The 20,361-nt window shown below is 37.0% G+C and overlaps 1 protein-coding gene across 1 annotated transcript; it reads left to right on the top strand.

The window, feature by feature from the left end:
• The first annotated feature begins 943 nt into the window (after nt 1–943).
• On the top strand, nt 944–19,964 carry nfatc4 (nuclear factor of activated T cells 4). The gene is made up of 13 exons (XM_056478685.1): nt 944–1,537; nt 4,927–5,078; nt 7,443–7,943; nt 9,198–9,364; nt 9,799–9,961; nt 10,931–11,031; nt 11,621–11,722; nt 11,795–11,982; nt 12,971–13,111; nt 13,996–14,051; nt 14,154–14,280; nt 17,199–17,891; nt 19,625–19,964. The coding sequence occupies exons 1-13, from the start codon at nt 1,402–1,404 to the stop codon at nt 19,693–19,695; spliced, it is 2,598 nt and encodes an 865-aa protein (XP_056334660.1). The 5' UTR covers nt 944–1,401; the 3' UTR covers nt 19,696–19,964.
• The last annotated feature ends 397 nt before the right edge of the window (nt 19,965–20,361 follow it).

The following is a 20,361-nucleotide window of genomic DNA, read 5'->3' as shown; positions in this document are numbered from 1 at the left end:
AATTTACAGAGGGACCACCAATTTCTATCTAAACTGAGTACATTTTACTCAGAGGATTTTTCTGTGTACAGTGTATGATATTTATATAACTAGATGAAATGAGCCACGTTACAATCAAGTCCTGTGGTTAAACAAATTGTTTTATTATATTTTTAAAGTCTCATGTTCTTCATACGCTCGATTGACTTTCAGAATGATGGCTATCACTAAATTAAATGGGAATGCAATTCCAGCACTGATGAATAATAAGCTCCATGCCACGCAGAGCTCACCTCCAGCCATCAAGCTTTAAAATGAAGACAAAAGGTAATAATTATTGTGAGAATTGTAAGGGAGCAGGAGAAAGAGGGAGAGAGAGAACATGTTTATTTAAGTTTTTTCGTCTCCCGTCTCAGACAGAGTGCAGACTACAGAGGATAATGAGAAACAGATCTTACAAGGGGAGGGAGATCTGGGATAAAGAGTTGGGGAGAAGGAAGGGGAGGGACGAAGAAGGGGAAAGTCTGATGGGAAGAGAGGGAGAACGACTGTCGTTATGGCGTCACAGATGGATCGGCCTTCAGCATCAGTGTCTTGTCTGAAACAAAAATAGCCACGATGTTGGGCTAGCTAAGCATGTGGAAAAGGAATGAAATATGTCTTTCTCAGAACCTGTCTGCCAGACAAGGCTTTCTCTGGTGCCTGTCCATGGAATTCTTTTTGGACAGAAGAGAATGTGTTTCTGCTTTAAAAAGGACTGTGGGCATCATAAAGTTATGCTTCATCTTAAAATATGCAGTTGTACTCACTTTCCAATCAACACACTTTTTGCAACAGAGCAGGCGTGTAAAACTGAGACAGAGGGGGTTTGTTGATTGACAGGTCTAATAGCCAATAGGAAGAGAGTAACGGGACTGATGAACCCGCCCGAAGGCAATTAAGGGTAAAGAACGAAAAAAACTTGATAAAACTTTTTTTACTCTATGACGGCGGAGGAGTTATGGTATGAACGCGTTTTTAAAGGATCTTTTTTTTTTACCATGGACGTTTGTGAACTTCACAACATGGACGATGGAAGTTCGTGAGATGAAGTTATAATGACCGACTGTCACGGAAATCTCAAGCAAATCCACTGGAAGAAAACTTTAGATCAAGAGATGAGCAACCGATAAACTGCAAGAGCGATGAGGAGATACGACAACGACCCATGCAAATGTGCATCTTCGACTTGAGGATAACTTTTTACTGTGCAGTGCGATACAAGCAGGACCCACGACGGAGAAAAGCGGATCGTGCGCGCTGACTTTCTGGAAAAGCTTCTATGACCCGCTGGAGTTTTAGACGGAGAAGATACTGAGAAGTGCGAGAGAGGCAGTGATTTATCTGTGGCCGGTCTCGGTCGTACTTTTCTCGGCGTGTGAGATGGGGGCCGCGCCGGGCTCGGGATGGGAGGAGGGAGAGTTCGAGTTTAAGCTCGTGTTCGAGGAGGATCCACCGCGCCAGAGCCGCTGCGGCCCAGAGGACACCGAGAGCGGGCACAGCAACCAGGAGTCTGCCGGTATGAGTTTGAGATCCGCTCAAAGATGGAGAGTCAGTGTGGCGAAGCTGTGTATTTTGGGATGGTGCCTCTGATGCTGGTTCAATGTTTAAGGTCCCTAAATCTGTGAAGAATAACGGATAAATTATAGCATTTTTCTTCTTTCTGCTTTATTGGATGCTTTATCTTAAGTCTCTTAGAATATATAATTTCCATTCATTATTTCGGAGATATGCATATTATCAACTAAATATAAACACTTTAAATAGTATTTAAAAAGTTTAAATGGGCTAAATGACGCTAATATGTGATTCAAGACAAAAACATGTTTCAAACAATATCTTAGTCCACGTTTTCTATAATGAATATGTTTTCAGTTTCTGATTACTTTCTAGTAAGAAAAATATGGTGAATTTTGTTTAAAAAGTTAGATTATTCTTATTATCTCTTTGAAATATGCAGTCAAGAATTTCATTTAAAAATTATTCATATATCTGGTGAATCAGCAATAACCTTGAATCCATTTTTGTCACGTGGCAAAAAAAAATCACAAACTGATGAACTTCATGGCTGTATTCAGGCCATTGCATTAATCTTAAAATCACATATTTTTACCTTTTATAAAAATTACTATATATATTGGTTAATTATTATAGATTATGTATATAAGTTGTAAACACCAGTGTATTCAAAAGAAACGTTTTTCAGTATTTTTTACACAACAATAGTTACTTGCTATATTATTCATTATATCAAACCAAAACTTTTGTTATGAATGGGGTCAGTGTTTTAAAAAATATATTGAAACCTATAATATAGGAAACATAAAAACCTACAATTCAAAGATTACATCTCTAAAAAAATGGTAAGAACTTACAGAATTTCTGAGCAATTTTATAAGAATTTATAATAGACATCTGCATTTCTCATGGCCATATTTGAATTGACTGGATGTCTTTTAGGAAAGAGCACAACATGACTTTTCTCTAAAGAATGCTTAAATGCTCATGTAGTCTGACTCGCTGCCCATGTAACATGTAAGTTTTATCCGCTGAAGTGTGCGTGTTTTTATGGGTAAGTGTGGAGCACAGCGCAATGTGTTTTTAATCAGCTGTGCGTGTGAGCAGAGTTAACAGCTGCCATCTGGACCCGAACCCTCAATCTCTGTTTACTGAGCATGCATTTAGATACCTCCCTCCAATATTCCCTCCTTTCCTCTGCCCATTTCCCCCTCCTGGCACACATTCTGCTGTACACCCATCCTCCGCCCTTCATGCTGGCGTTAACTTGTAGAAACATGATGCACCACAGGTTTCCGTCTACACCACATCACTTTGGTGCCTTTTACCACAAGTGCTTTCTTCAGATGTTTACTATATTCTTAAATGCTGCCATATTTTATATATTTACTTATCATATCATCATGTAAACATCTGTAAATGTTTGAACCTGCTGAATGATGGAGCAACTTTTGAATTATTCCTGCAGATATTTACCATGGTAGCCATTGCTTAACACAATGATAGAGTAAATGATTCCAGCATGATAAGTTAATTTGAAAGGAATATTTAAGATTTTTGTTGACAAGTAATGTGTTGTACATTTTAATTAAAGCTTATTTATTAATTTTATTAGATTAATACAGTTCTTAAATTATATGTTGGTATACACACACATGTATATATATAACTGCCTTGAATTCTTAGTGAAATAAAATTGGTCTATATAATAATAAGGCATGTAGACATGGTCAAGATGATCTGCTGCAGTTCAAACCAAGCATCAGAATAGGTATGAAAGGTGATTTTGAACATGGCATGGTTGTTGGTGCTGAAGAAACTGCTGATGTACAGGGAATTTCATGCACAACCATCTCTAGGGTTTACAGAGAATGGCCTGAAAAAGAGAAACTATCCAGTGAGTGGCAGTTTTGGGGGCACAAATGTCTTGTTGATGCTAGAGGTAAGAGGAGAATGGCCAGACCGGTTCGAGCTGATAGAAAGGCAACAGTAACTCAAATAACCACTTGTTACAACCAAGGTATGCAGAAAGCCTCTCTGAAACACAACATGCCCAACCTTAAGGCAGATGGGCTACAGCAGCAGAAGACCACACTGTGTGCCACTCCTGTCAGCTAAGAACAGGAAACTGAGGCCACAATTCACACAGGCTCACCAAAATTGGACAATAGAGGATTGGAAAGACGTTGCCTGGTCTGATAAGTCTCAATTTCTGCTGCGACATTCGCATGGTATTGCGAATTTGGAATCAACAACATGAAAACATGGATCCATCCTGCCTTGTATCAATGGTTCATGCTGGTGGTGGTGGTGTAATGGTGTGGGGGATATTTTCTTGGCACACTTTGGGCCCATTAGTACCAAATGCTACAGCCTACCTGAAAATTGTTGCTGACCATCACTTTATGACCACAGTGTACTATCTTCTGATGGCTACATCCAGCAGGATAACGCGCAATATCATAAAGTGCGAATCATCTCAGACTGGTTTCTTGAACATGACAATGAGTTCACTGTACTCAAATTACCTCCACAGTCACCAGATCTCAATCCAATAGAGCACCTTTGGAATGTGGTGGAACGGGAGATTCACATCATGGATGTGCAGCCGACAAATCTGCAGCAACTGCGTAATGCTTTCATGTCAATATAGACCAAAATCATTGAGGAATAACTCTAGTACCTTGTTGAACCTATGCCACGAAGGATTAAGGCAGTTCTAAAGGCAAAAGGGGGTCCAACCCGATACTAGTAAGGTGTACCTAATAAAGTGACCAGTAAATGTATATATATTCACATTTCATAAACTATGGTCGTTCAAAGTGCTTTACATACAAAGAAATTAAACTAATGGTGAAACAGTAAGTATAACAATGCAATTACAACAACAAAAGTCGAGATTTTTTTGTTTAATAATTTCAAAAATATTTTAAATGAAATAAAACATTTCAGAATAAAGAAGGACCAAATTGGTACAAAAAAATAAAACAATACTAGTTAGTAAAAAGCAGAAAAAAATAGTTGATAAAGGTGATTATGTTTTATAGTTGCCCCGTGTTTTTTCTGCCCATTTTAAATAACAATTTTTGTGTGCCTTTGTGTACAGTCTGTTATTGCTATGCTAATGTTTTGGATCAGTTTGGAGATTGTAGTCAGGCAGTTTGTTACGTTTCAGAAATCACCCCATTTGGAAAACCTTGTGCATGAATTCTGAGGTAAACAAGTCTGTGTGTACTTGTGGAAATAATAAATGACGTCTCCACAAAGGCTTCCCTGTGTTTGTTATGGTTTTCCAAAGAGAGGCCTCGTGTCTCACGTTTCAGCAATTGTTTATCCTATACGCATATGCTTGCAGCTCAGAAAGTTTACAATGATACTTTTTTGTTACAGATACTCAGGATATCTGTGGGCAACCTGTGGGCATCCCTTTGCCCACACCATCAGCCGGGCACAGAGCGGGCATGCATTCGCCACCCCCGAGACGGGCATTAGTCAGGGAGTTCAGTGGGACTTACGAGAGTCTGCCAGCAAGATCCATACAGGTGGGAAGCACATTTTCCTGAATTGCAGATTTTTAAGAACATCCTGATATGAGGATTGTGTTACACATTGCGATTAATTAGGGTCAAATAAATCCAGATGTCTGGTTTTAATTTCAGAAGTTCATTTTTGTTGCCCAGGAATGTTTATTGTGAACAGAACTGGTTGCCATGGGCTGTTGTGCATTTTTTTGGCACAGAAGGTTTGTGGATACATTTTAGAGTTCAGATTAAATTTATAAATCCCTCCACATTTCAAGTTAACATGAAATCAAAACCCTATAAATAGACCCTATTTATTTAATACATGTTTGAAGCTTCATTGTACATTGCTCATCTGTAAATTATTACAAGGAAAAAAGCATGTTCTGATGGATAAAATCAAGTCATTTCTCTTTAAATGGTCTGTATTATTAAAAATGTTAGATTGTAATGATTCTAGTGTCCGTGACATTACTCATAGGTTTCTGAAGAGTGCAAATGAACTACAAGTAGGCGTGGCCAATCATCGCTATTGCGTTTGCTCATCATCGCACCGACCGGGGGATACTAAACAAGGGCAAAGAGGCGGGGCGTGAGCGTAGCTACAGACGCCTGCTAGCATTTTGCTTAGACGGGTTTTCTTTGGGAGAAACACTTAATACTTAATACTGAATAAAACACTTCATTACCTGCGACTCGTTTGTGTTCTGCCCACATGTGCTTGCCTTTATACTATATCAATAAAGTGCTTAATCTTTAAAAAAAAAAATAATAATAATTGTAATACTTTTAGCCACTAAGCATTGTTCTTATGAGGTTTTTCTACAGGAGGAAAACTCAAATTACTTCCAAACACTTAGTAAATGCAAGGCTATTTATAAAATCCAGGCATAACACTGTATGACTCTTTTATAACCTTCAGCTAATCAATCTGTCAGATTCTGGAGGGCATTACAGTTCTAAAGAAAATATAAATGATTTTAAATGAAACAAATACATTTAAAGACATGGTATAAGTATATAATTTCACTCACCTGGGCAAAGGAGGCCACGTGAATGGTTTGTGAGCTCAATTAAGTGCACACAGCATGCCATATCATCTGATAATTGTAAGAAATAATTCCAAAAACCAACTGACTGTGTAAAGCCACATAAAGCAAAACAAAAATACGCTGTATATGGTGAGTCCAGCGGCTAATCAGCCGGAATCAGCTGAGGTGAAGTGACTGTGACCAGCGAGACCTAGCTGTCACTCAAGTGGCCACGCCCTTAATTATACAGACCTAATATAACTTAATATAAAGGAAACGCATGAGTTATAATAAAATTCACCCCCTCACAGTTGTCATGAAGGGTAATATTAGCTATATGCACCAAAAGCATCATTTGTACCAGACTGTAAACATGTTTTTATCAGCTGTAAAATTGGCCAATTTAGCATTGCAGTCAGTAAACATCTGGACTTCCTGGAGCCAGCCCCCAAAGGCAAGTCAATGAATTGCAGTTTCAATTACTTCCCGTGGGAGAGCGGGAGGTTACCGCTTGGGCAAAACGTGGCTTTGTTGGTGACTTTTATTGACTGTCGCTTTTTAGAAACAGCATGCTAACCTCTAATTGTATTTACTAAATGCTTAACAACATTTATGAACAAACAGTGGTAAAGAAAATGTGGTAATTTTTTTTTATAATGTCATTTTTTATTCATAAATATTTATTATAAGAAACAAAAAACTTGATTAAACTACAGATATGAAAAGTGTTGTTTTTGATTCACTAAAAACTGCCTCATAAGTCAATCATTCATAAAAACACAACACTAATATATGTTTCGTTCATACAGTTGATTAGCTGTACTGCAGCCAAAGTCTTTATATTTATTTAAAGTTATGTATATCCAAAGTATATGCAGTTAGTTTGTATTACAGCTGTTTGTTTTCTTATTCTCAAATAATGCTACAAATAATGTAAAAAGAACAAATATTTTTCCAGTGCGCACATCAGTAAATAATATTTATTTCTGTAGCACCTTTCAAGAGCAAAGGTCACAAAGTGCTTTACAACAACATTGTAGGATAAAAATCATAAAACTATACAAATACATACAAACACACATAGACAGAGCAGAAATTAAACATAAGCAAATGTGAATAGGACTTTTTTAAAGCAGCTGGAGCTTCTAAAGGCAGCTTCAGTGATGCAATTACTTTACCAGTTTGTGATTGGCTGTTTTATTCAGAAGGCAGAGACTATCCCTCCATACTGTGTCTTTCTCCTGTTCAGAAGTAATATGAATGCACTGTCATTTTGTATCTACAGTCTATGGTAGCCAATGACCCATTTATTTTCCCAGAATGAAGATTAGACTGTCTGATGTTCCTCTTCTAGGTATCAGAGTCAAGAGTGCTTGAGTGCCCTAGCATCCAGATCACCACTATCTCCCCTGAAGATGACTCAGGTCCTGCGGGGGGGAGTTACTGGGATAGCGGTGGTGGCTGGGACAGGGAGCGTCTATATCTGCCCCTGCTGGACTCGTACCGTGACGTCATGACAGGTTCCCTGAGCCCCAGCCCCAGCCCTGCTTCCAGTTCCTCATCTCGCGGATGGCTGAGTCCAGCGTCAAGCTGTGATTCTCTATTGGTGGAGGAGGACGAGCTCAATGATGCCACTGCCCACTTCTGCCTGTCGCCCTCCTCAAGACCCACCTCTCCAGGTGGCAAAAAGCGCAGGAACTCGCCACTGGCCTCCCCCAGCACCTCCCGCAGAAGCAGCTACTCTGAAGACCTGTCCTCCCTCCCGGACACAGGAGAAACCTCAGCTCAGTCTCAGGCCCCAGCAAGCTGTGAGCTCAACATCCCGCAGAAGACCAGAAAGACCTCTTTGGAACAGGTGATTTTCATGAAATGGGGACTTTAAAGGGATAGTGAAAATACTGTCATCATTTACTAACCCTCCACTTGTTTGAGTTTCTTTTTTCTGTTGAACACAGCAGATAATTTGAAGAATGTTGGTAACCTGATGTTAGTGGGTACAATTATCTGCTGTGTTCAACAGAAAAAAGAAACTTGTGAACTTTTGGGAGCGCTTGAGGGTGAATAAATGGTGAGTAAATCTTTATTTACTCATGGGTGAATTCACTTTTTAAAATCTGCATAAATGTTAAAGAGAAGGTTCACCAAAAATGTCCTAATTATTTCCTTACACACTGGTCATCATAGATGTGTATGACTCATTTTCTACAACTAAAAGAAATTTAGACTTTGGTGGAAAACATGATTTAATGCAACTGAAAAGAATTCTTTTATTCAGCTTAGTTCATTCATTCATAGCTTAGTTTATTCAGCTTTTTGTTCAGCTTAGTCCTTGATTTATTAGGGGTCGCCACAGCAAAATGAACTGCATTTTTTATGTTGGTCCTAAATTCATATTTAGGCAGTAAAGTAATTTTAGTTTAGTTTAGTTTAGTTTAGTTTTCTTTTCTTTTCTTTTCTTCTTTCTCTTTCTTGGCAAAATCATAAGTCATTTGTATGTCTATACAAGGGTGTGTGTGTGTGTGTGTGTGTGTGTGTATAAATATATGTATATGTATAAAAATAAATATTAAATGTGTGGAACAAGTAAAGGGTGACTAAATGATGACATCATTTTCATTTTTGGGTGAACTATTGCTTTAATTTCTCTTTCGGGGTGAAAGAAGTCATATACATCTTGAACCCTGTTGACATCTTGTACCAGAATGCATTTTTGTTGATGTTGGATTATCAGAAATGTCAGATATCTAGATATAGCCCAAGACATAGCTGAATAATAAGAGTTCAGTACATGGAAATGGCATATCATAAGCCTCAAACACCATTGTTTCCTTTCCTTGTTCTGTGATTGTAAAATTCTGGTGAAAAACAGGCCAATTGCAAGAAAACACAGTGTCTTGCATTCTCTGTTTAATTTCAGAGGGAACTATTCCTTTTAGTTGCAATAGTAATTTCTTCCTACAAACATTTTAGTCTTATTAGAATATGATTAATTGAATCTTATTGACAGTCCATTCTTGAGTGTTTTATATAAAAACGTGTTGTCTGTATTCTCTTCCACAAACACATTTTTCTGTGTTTCTGGGTGTTCACGATCACTGTGTCAATCCAGGTGTCCTCAAGAGATATTGAACCTGAACTGAGCCCCGTTCAGACCTCTCCATGTCCTCTCCCAGAGCTGAGAAGGGACCCCCCTGCACTAGGGATGGACTACCTGTCTGTGCCTCCTGCTCTGGGCTGGGGCAGAACCAGGGCCAGCGCTCACAGTCCTCTCTTTAGGTTGGCACACATTTATACTGCAATAATCTGGTACTGCTTTTGAAAACAATTGAAAAAAATGTTCTAGCCTCTGGGTTAAAGCACTTTAGCAGACACACAGGCTTTTCATTTTGATTTTATTTAAAAGTTGTTCAGAACAGAATACAAAACAACTGCTTCTTGCATGCTATGTATTATGCAATGGATAGTTCCTGCTCTTTAAAATAGTATGCGCAAAAGTCTGTGAAACAGTCCTGTGTGTATGTAACAATGTTGTCACATGACCTTTTAGCAATGCATTATTAATTCATTGATTAAGTGTAACAATTATTCATTTAAACTTAAGTACAAAAGTTCCTAAATCTAAATATATATATCCCACAATGCAGTGCACACAACTTGTAATTTGATTAGCAGCCTTCACTCAGATCATCTCTGCTTTATTAATCCCCCAGGTCTAATGCACTGCCTCCACTTGACTGGCCACTGCCATCACAGTTTGACCAGTACGAACTGCGCATAGAAGTACAGCCCAGGCCACACCATCGCGCTCACTATGAAACTGAAGGAAGTCGAGGAGCAGTAAAGGCGTCGCCTGGAGGCCATCCAGTGGTGAAGGTAACTTTCATAACTAATAATTATGTCATGAATGTTAATATAACAAAGGACATGGGGATAGATTACAGGAGGGTTTCTCCCAGCATGACAACTGTTAAAGGCTTGGACAATAAAGTATCACACATAAATATCTAGGGATTGTTATCGACAATAAGTTGACATTCTAATCTAACACCTAGGATGTCTATAAAAAAAGTACAACAGAGACAGAGAAAACTTTTAGGGTTTGTACCTCGATGATAACATTCATTCATTCATTTTCTTTTTGGCTTAGTCCCTTTATTAATCAGGGGTCGCCACAGCGGAATGCATCGCCAACTTGTCCAGCATATGTTTTACGCAGCGGATGCCCTTTCAGCCATAACCCAGTTCTGAGAAACACCCATACACTCTCACATTCACACACTCTAGCCAATTTTGTTTATTTAAACAGAACCAGCGACCTTCTTGCTGCTTCTTGTCGCCCTCTTTGATAACACTTTTCTAAAATATGTATTGAATCTGTTTTATCTTTCTGCATTGTAGCCTGGAACAGTCAAATAAGAACAGGTTTGAAGCCTTGTGAAGGTGGCAGGCAAGATTATCGGTTTTAACCAAACTGGGCCAAAATGATGTGTTTTTAAAACCCAGGTTATCTTATTATGCTCCCCGGATTATTCATTGTATTCTGTGTTTTATTTGTTGCCATCAGGACATTGTTTTAGAGTTCCTATATTCAGGACAGAAAGAATTAGAGATTCTTTTATTATGGTGGACATTAAGTTATTGAATAAGTCCAGCGGGGAGAGAAATGTATCTGAAAATCGATTTATTGAATGTTTGTGGTAAAAACTTGGTAATGTGTACATGGAACTTGGGATAATATGGGATTATAAAGTTTGGATTAAAGTGCTGTCATTTTCATTATGAAGTAACTCTAAAAAATTAAACTGGTGGTCATATTTTTGCTCTTTTCTTTCCCATGTCCAGCTTGTGGGCTACACTGAGAGACAGCCGTTGTCCTTACAGGTGTTTGTAGGAACTGCTGATGACAGATCAATACGTCCGCATCCTTTTTATCAAATACACAGGTAAAATATGTACAGTTGAGGGCAAAATTATTAGCCCTCTTGTGAAATATTTATTCTTTTTCAAATATTTTTCAAGTGTTATTTAATGGAGCAAAGAAATTTTCACTGTATTTCCGATAATATTTTTTCTTCTGGAGAAATTCTTATTTGTTTTATTTCGACTAGAATAAAAAGCAGTTTTAAATTTTTTAAAAACCATTTATTGTCAATATTATTAGCCCCCTTAAGCAATATTTTTAGTTGTCTACAGAACAAACCAATATTATTCAATAACTTGCCTAATTACCCTACCCTGCCTAGTTAACCTAATTAACCTAGTTAAGCTTTTAAATGTCACTTTAATCTGGATACTAGTATCTTGAAAAATATCCAGTAAAATATTATGTCCTGTCAACAAAGATAAAAGTAATCCGTTATTAGTTAATGTGTTGAAAAAAATCTTCTTTCCGTTAAACAGAAATTGCGGAAAAAATATACAAGGGGGCTAATAATTCAAGAGGGCTAAAACTGAATGTTTTTGTTTTTCACAGTATTGAACAAAAGTATTTTTGCTATGCCTTAACATGAAACTAAAATGCTGTCCACACAGAGTAACAGGCAAGATGGTTGGCACGGCTAGTCAGGAAAGCATCCAGGCTGGCACCAAAATCCTGGACATCCCGCTCAATCCAGAGAACAACATGACTGCCCTGTAAGACATTTGGTTGTACTGTGTGTCATAGATGCCTCAGTAAGTGGTGGTTCATGGATGTTTTCCTCTCAGCATTGACTGTGCAGGCATTCTGAAGCTGAGGAACTCCGACATTGAGCTTCGGAAAGGAGAGACGGATGTAGGGAGAAAAAACACTCGAGTGCGTTTGGTTTTCCGCACACATCTTCCTCTTTCTCAACCCATCGTCCCACCAGGACGCGTCTTAGCCCTGCAGGTCGCCTCTTTACCCATTGAATGCTGTAAGTTTGTGCATTTTATCTTTTAGTATCAATTTAATATGTTAATCTTTCATTTTTATGTCTAATATTTTATTTAGTGCTGGACAAAAATTTATCACGACTAATCACATTTTTTCGTGCAAAATAAAAGTTTGTTTTGACCTAATATATGTGTATGAACTGTCTATATTTATTATGCATATATGAATTCTGTAACACAGTTCAGGACAATGGGTTTGAGGATCCAGTTGCAGTGTCTTTATTAAACAAAGAATGGTCAGGCAGGCAGGCAATGGAGCAGGAGCAAACAGTATCATAAAAGGCAAACCAAAAGAGTAGTAAAAAGTAGGCAAGAGATCGGTTCAGCCATCAAAACTCATAAACAAGGTGAGGGTCTGGAAACACGGCAAGGAAAAACAAGGTAAAGTAAATGCTTCGTAATGTGTACAGATTAACAAGACTCAGCACTGAAGTGTGTGTGTGTGTGTGTCTGTGTGTGTGTGGGTGTGTGTGTGTGTGTGTGTGTGGGGGTGCTGTTTAAAAGTCCATCTAATCAGTTCATAATTATCCTCCGGCTATATGTGTAATCAGTAGGTAACAGGAACTGGTGTGTACGAGGTGCATACTGGGAGTTGTGGTTCGCTCTGGTGACTGTAACAAATACACACATGCATGCATATATTTGAGAAAATGTGTATTTTATATTTAGATATAAATTATATATGATAAAAATTATATGTCAATTTAAACATGTTTTTTTAAATTGTTTTGTATAATTTTGTTTTTTTATGCATGTGTGTGTATCACATATACATAATAAATAAATATATATAATAAACTTTTATTTTAGATGTGATTAATTGCGATTTATCTTTGCCCAGCACAAATTTACTTAGAAATTAAATTAAATTATGCACAATTTTTGTCAAAATACTGCTATTAATTAGTGATCCTTTTATGTATTGATATGCAGAGGTTTTTTTAATTACGCTTGTTTTATTGCATGCAGCACAACGCTCTGCACAGGAGCTTCCTGTGGTGGAGTCTGTCAGTCTTACTTCCTGTTCAGCAGAGGGAGGTGAGGAGCTGCTTCTAGGTGGGACCAACTTTCTACCCACCTCCAGGGTTTTCTTTATGGAGAGAGGCTCAGGTATTAAACATCTACATTACTGCATATTTTTGGATAATACGTAAAACTTTATTGGGACTCTACATAACATTACGTAGGATGCAAAAATACAATGAATATCAGGAAAGTCCTTTCTTTTTTAATTTTTAAGCAAAAAAGGGGAACTAAAAAACAGTAAATAGAATTACAGGGTTAATAATAATAATTAAAAAAACAAATTAATGCAAATTTTAAATGTGAAATTTTTTTTTATTAAAAATGAATAAAACTAAGAGAGAAAAAAGAGACATAATAGTAAATGACTGACAGTACTATTGCTGCACAATTTCAAGCTATCATATCTGTATTTTTGGCGAAATTGCAATGTGCGGTATATATAACAGTATATTCAGTTTTTATATTTTGAAATAACTAAATCTGTAATAGTTTTTTTAATGGCATATTTGTATTTAACTATTGTAAGTTGATTTAAATGGTATTCTGATATCATATTGTTGCATTTGTATCACTGCATATTGTTTTTGATTAGTTTTTTTGTTGGGAGTAAATAATGCACAAGCTGTAAAGGCTCCGCCCTCTTCTGCAAAGGGGGCAGAGAGCAGCTGCTAATTTGCATATAAAGAGACACACAGCATATTATTGTTTCCACCCTAAATGGATAAACACAGATTGATATAATACATGATATGTGAGGTGTTTTCAGACTGAAACACATTTCGGGGGACACCTGAAACTTGTACTAAATCTTGCAATAAATTGTAAAAAATTTGACAATAATAAGAAACCAGACACCAAATAATAAGACAACATATCAGCACATTTTTTAAAAAATATAGTAGAAAAGGCTGCGATAGCATCACAGAATCAATGTAGGCATGACATTTAAGATATTTTTTGATTTCTAGATGGCAAAGTCCAGTGGGAGGAGGAATCTCATGTAGACAGGGACAAAAGCAATGAGGTAAATCAGACAAATATTTAGCGTATTAATAAAAAAGGTCTGTTTCTGTACATAAATGTGAAGTAAATGTACTGAATCTGTATGCATTTTCTTCTGGTCCAGAATTTGCTGTGTGTGCAAGTGCCAGCCTATAATGACCTTTCATTGAGCCACCCAGTTTCTGTCTGCCTGTACGTGTCCAATGGGAAGAGGAAAAGGAGCAGCACACATTGTTTTAAATTTCTGCCCAGTGAGTGTTACATAGACAGCTGTTCTGTTGTGGTGCTTTACTTGAGACCATCTCTACTGTTAGCAATATAACTTTTTAGCATTCCCTTCGATTAAAAAAGTTCTTGTTTATAATCTAAAAACAGAGGTTAAAAGTTAATTTAATTGAAGTTTTTAAAAATATATATATATTTAATTATAAAGAGTGCATTAAATTTCTCAAAAATGATGTAAGCACACAATGCAACGTCTTTTAATTAAAGAATTCTGAATTTAATAAATGCATGGGTTCCACAAAATATAAAGCAGATAAATATTTAATATTTCTAAGAATAATATTAAAATGATCAGTTGCAGTAGATTGATTTTCTGGCACCTTTATGGCACACAAATACATTAAAAATAAATACAGACCACAACTGAACATGGAGGATGATCTCCAAGTGGTGGTCTCCAAAATTAAATCAATAATAGACTTGTGCTGTAAACATTGTGCCTACCAGTATCATTAGGTGAAGTTAATATTAAATATACAAATGAATAAATGGCTATGAAAATGATATGGTTGTTAGTCTGTTGCACTTATTATGCTTGTGTTTATATAGGCCTATTGTTGTGTGTGCAACATTTGTATATTTACAGTATACCCACTTCTGAGAATAATGCGGGTCACAAGCCACTGCCGTTGTTATTTTGGGGGGCTGAAATGTTTGGGAACCCCTGTTCAGTCTAAAGCACCAGATGAAAAAACATACTAGAATCATAGACTAGTTGTAATTTCTCAAAACAAGAATACATTACATTTTAAATGATATAACATTAGAAAACCTTTATTTTAATGTGCAATCAAATATTTAAATATTACAGTAGCTTTAACTATATTTTTAAACAAATGACTGGAACTTATGATAATCTAAGAGGGCATAAGAGACTTCTTTCAGAAATATTCAAAACATCCTACAATCTAAAAAGAAATGTTTGGTTCCACACAATTCCTTCATGTTTTCCCAACACAAATTAAAAAGATTAAGTTAATTTAATTGTTTTTACAAATTTAGGTGGACTGAACATAAAATAATTAAGTTGTCCCCCCAAAAAACAAAATAATTGTCTTTAATAGTAGTTTAAACAAGCAGCAAAAATGCTTGTTAAATAAAATTTTACACTATACTCCAAAAAAATTAGTTTTTTTGCTCGTTCAGACTTATTTAAAATGAGCTGAAACAACACAATTCTTGAGATTTCATTTCGACAACTTAATTTTTTTATGTTCAATCCACATAAATTAGTTAAAAGTGTTAAGTTAACTTAATCAATTTGTGTTGTGACAACATGAATTAATTGTGTGGAACCCTGCATTTTTGTGTAGTCATTTTCAATCTTAAAGGTGTGGTCCAGAGTGTAATTTTGAGGCTTGGTTGTGTTAAGATGCAAAGCAATGTGTGCTCATGCTTCATTTATAAAAAATCACGTTGTTTTTTTACATATATCTTTTATTATATACAGCTACTCAGCTAATATGAAAACGACTGTCATATTTCCTAGTACTAGGCCCGCCCTCAAGAGGCTCTGATTGGTCAGCTAACATAATGTGCTCTGATTTGCGGATCAGCTCCACGTCACCAGAAAAAGAGTCACGCCTCCACAAGCACACGATTTGCCTATGCTGTGTAAATGATGTCAGTCAGAGAATCTGTTAACCGTATCAGTTTGAGCCTTAATCAGACAGAAAATAAAAAGCATGAACCTCATGCCTACTCTCTAAAATAAAACCTGACAAGTGTCTGTAACAAGTGAAAATAGGGTATGGCTCCTTTAAGAGAGAAAATCGCCATTTTATGTATGTATATGTGTGTGAGAACAATCTGTAGACGCATGTAACACGAGAACCAATGTTTATTTTTATTGTTCTCTGATGCTCGAATTAAGTTATTTTTCTGTAATATACAGTGACGCTGTGACTAAATGTGATCCGTGTGAGCTTTGATTGATTTTTCTGCTGTAACACGAGTTAGTCGAGCTATCCTGTATTTTTTACCAAACTGAATGCGTTACGTGTCTTTCACAAATATCCAGAATAAGCATGTGTAAGTAATATAAAACATTCACATATCTATTGCGAGTTATTTATTTGAGATGTAGAATGCAGGGAAAGCGGACGCATAGAGAGACACTGCAGTGCTGCTAAAGATAATGGGTGTTTACAGCGGTTTAACTGATAAATATGAATTTGTAGCTACGTTGTTAACAGTGCCAAACTACATTTCCCGTTGTTTACATCCTTGTTTGCGTCCTTGCTACAACATACCATTAATGCTAGACACTATGCAGGTCATAGACCAATTTTAACAAATAAAAATACTTAGAATAAAATACAGGTTGTGGCTCACAGTTTTTAGCCGAATCCAGCACTGAAGCTGTCCTGTGTCAAATGTTAGCTATATATTTTTAATAATTCTCTAGAACATAATTAAAAATAAATTGTAAGACCTTTTCTCTTTGTGTCGTGTACTTTTGAAGCCCAAATACAGAAACAGTACGAGCTCTGTGGAAATAGCAACGTTTGTTTAACATTTTAGCTTTCTCTGCTATAACTTTACAGCACCTCTGGCTACAGCCCTTCACTGCGCGAGGTGTATGCGCATGGTGAATGTAACCTGAAGCGTTTGTGATCTCACTAACCCGGATGTATTTTTTGTAGTCCCCAAACTTCATTCGCTGTAAGCTTTGCTAAGCTAACTCTGTAAAAGCCAATGTCTTGCTTTACATTGAACTTTGCGCGTATTACATTCAGAGATGTTGTTAATGTTCACACAGCTACATTACACATCAACTAAGGTTTAAAATATAATATCTTAGTGGACCATCCGTTTAAGTGAACTATCCCTTTATTTGCTACAGTCAGTCTCATTCAATGTTGGCCTCTGTGTTTTCCTCCAGTCATGTTCAAAGAAGAAGATCCCCTCCTGTCTCGTCCCTCCATCTTGCCTCTAGATGGCGTGACGCTTTGCCCCATGGGTAGTGGCAGTGTTGTGGACATGAGGTCAGATCTATCGGCAGATGACAGGAGTATGTCCTTCCACCTTCCTCCATATCCCAACGAGTACTCTTACTCTTCAAACGCCTACCAGGAGGACTATTACCATAAACCAGAGTCTACAGAGGACGGTGGAGGCAGAGGCGCCCTGACCGAACGCCACCCCAGTTTTGAGAGTCTAGAGCTGGGCTTCACGGAGCTCCTTCCTCCGATGTATCCAAGAGCCTCTCAACCTCTTTCTCCATCTCCGTCTCCCTCTCCATGGCTGGACTCTCCTTATTTGTCTTCTTCGCCTTCTCCTTCACACTCCTGCTCTTTAAGTCCGTTCCCTGCTGGCAGTCCCATCTCCACCTCACCTCTGCCTCCTCTAAATCACTCCCCATATCCACACTGTCCCTGCCCGCAGGATATGTGCTCATCACCTCCGTCACACACCAGCCATTATCAGGAACTCTGCCCACCTCCATATGCCCAGTTCGAGAGCTGGGAGCATCAGATGCGGCTGGCTGAAAGAGATGTCAGTCCGGGGTTGAAGCTGGAGGGAGCGCCGGATTTTGCAGGGCCTTCACCGATGCAGCATATCACACTAGAGGAAGGTGGGTGTGATTATTAGCTGATAGGTAGCTGATTCATCTCATTTTATGGCTAGAGACCCCTAACTTGTTTATACTAGAATTTTGTAACATTTTATTTTTGTAAATTGTAAAAATTAAGACCAAATATTATGACATATTTTTACTTAATAAAAGAAAAGGCCAGATATTATGGAGAAACAAAAGCCAGAATATGAGCAATATCACACATGTAGCAGTGCGATGTCGCTGTATATCGGCACTAGTGCCCCACCAGTGTCAATATACAGCCACATCGCACTGCTACGAGTGTGATATTGCGTTTATACAACAAATTGATGGCATAAGCGTGTATATTAAAAATAAAATCAAACACGGAGAGTCTAAAAACCCTTTGTACGAGGAGCTACTTTCTTCTGCCATTTATTCACATCTGCTGCTGACGTCAGAACAGCAGAAACCATTGCTACGTCACCAACGTCATTTTAGAGCCAGTGTTTGAATGATTCTCTAGCGTAATGTCTAAAGTTATGACAAAACCAGTCGTTTTTGCTCACTTTTTAAGATTATTAGGTTGAAAGGCATGAAATACCATCAATCTACAGAGATATTCCATCGGGATTTCACAATAAATAACCCCGAAAAAGTCAGAGCCAAGTAAACACTACAAAATTCTGTGTTGTAAATACAGCACTACAAAATACAAAAGAGAGAGATCGACTTAGAATGTCACTTACCTGATGTATAATGATTTGTTCAGCTGTAGTTTGAAATCTAAGCTAAGAAAATGCTGTTTTTCTCTACTAAGGACTTAATATGCAGTCTCTGTCGCCATCTTGTGGCAGAATGTCAACCACAACTTTCTTTGGTCGGTTCAGACAAGCTGATGGCCCTGGATGCACTGAATTCAATGCTCCGAAATTGTAAATATTTAAAAATAGGCACTATCCTTACAAATAAACTACATGCTTGCAATCTAAACAACTACATTTGAGCCTAAAAACGCATCAGAAGTACATTATGTTGTCCCACAGTAGCAATATTTGTCAAGCTATAGAGTGTCTTCTGCTTGTCACTGTATGTGGGCGGAGTAATACACAAGGGTAAGGGTGATAAGATTGGAGTGATGGCTTCTAGCCTTAAATTATTGTTTTTCAATATATTTTTTTAAATAAAATTAATGCTGGATTTTTGAGATTGTTGAAATACTTTTTCCCAATTTTTTTTTACTGATTTCAGAGTTTCAAATGATTTGCAATCGTATACAATAATTATTTTTTATAATAATACTAATATTAATATACGCAGAGATCAATTTAAATAATATATTGTATATATTACATATGATTTAATGCTTATCAATTATAAAATGTAATATTATGTATGTGGTTATTTTCCGATAGCTATGATGATACTGATAATAAGCTAATAATTGTTCTGCATTACTAATGTTATGTGTGTTATGACCATCAACCAAAACACAGCCTATATAATATATAACTACATATCAATAACTTATATAAAACTACAAATAAAACACAAAAACAATATAAAAAATTTAATTCATTATGAAAATTGATAAAGAGACAGGGATCAAGTGTGTGTGTGTGTGTGTGTGTGTGTGTGTGTGTGTGTGTGTGTGTGTGTGTGTGTGTGTGTGTGTGTGTGTGTGTACGTGTGTGCGTGCGTGCGTGCGTGCGTGCGTGTGCGCCCGCGCACATGTAAACTATTTCTAACCTACTTTCTCTTCTCCATAGTAACTGAATTCATTGGTGAGGACATTAGATCCTTTCAGATGGGGTCACACATGGACAGTCGACCTGGATGACAACATCTTCTCCGTAATAGTCCAGTGTTAATCAGTGTATAATTAATATCATATCAATGCTTTATGTATAATTTTTTATTTGAATTACGGTGTATTGCTAAAATATGGCAATAATAAAGACAGTGCTACTTAAGTGGTAAATCTGTGGTAAAACAGAAGACAGGAGCACAGTTGTATGTACAGTATGTATGTAACTGTTACTGCTTCCTGCATATTTGAATGGAACTAATGTTTTTAATCTGTAAAATAAATTATCATTATATTATTTATATGTTTTGTTCATTTAATGTGTTAATTTATGGGGTAATTAGCAATTTAATAAGGTAAGTAAACACCTCATACTCTTCACCATACTTTATTTTATCAAGGATTTTTTCCCCTCTTCTGTCTAATCGTGCGATCCCTGAGTGTGTTTTTTGTACACACTGTCTTGAAGTTTAAATGGGTCTTGCCTTCCCCATACAGGAAATATTACAGCCAAGACAGCATAAAAAATGTAAAATCACTAATAGCTACAGCTTGTGTTATGACAAAAGACCATGCAGACGATTGTCACGATTTAGGTAAGCTGACAACGTGTAAATGAAGTATAGCATATATTTTCATGGCAAGAGGGAATCTGCCCCCTAGTGGACATGTTTTCACCTAAATTATAAGAAAAATGTT

The sequence above is a fragment of the Danio aesculapii genome, chromosome 2 (genome assembly GCF_903798145.1).
Source record: "Danio aesculapii chromosome 2, fDanAes4.1, whole genome shotgun sequence".
In the NCBI taxonomy this organism is placed as follows: domain Eukaryota; kingdom Metazoa; phylum Chordata; class Actinopteri; order Cypriniformes; family Danionidae; genus Danio; species Danio aesculapii.
Note: the sequence above shows the minus strand (reverse complement) of the source record. Positions and strands in the feature narration are given on the sequence as shown.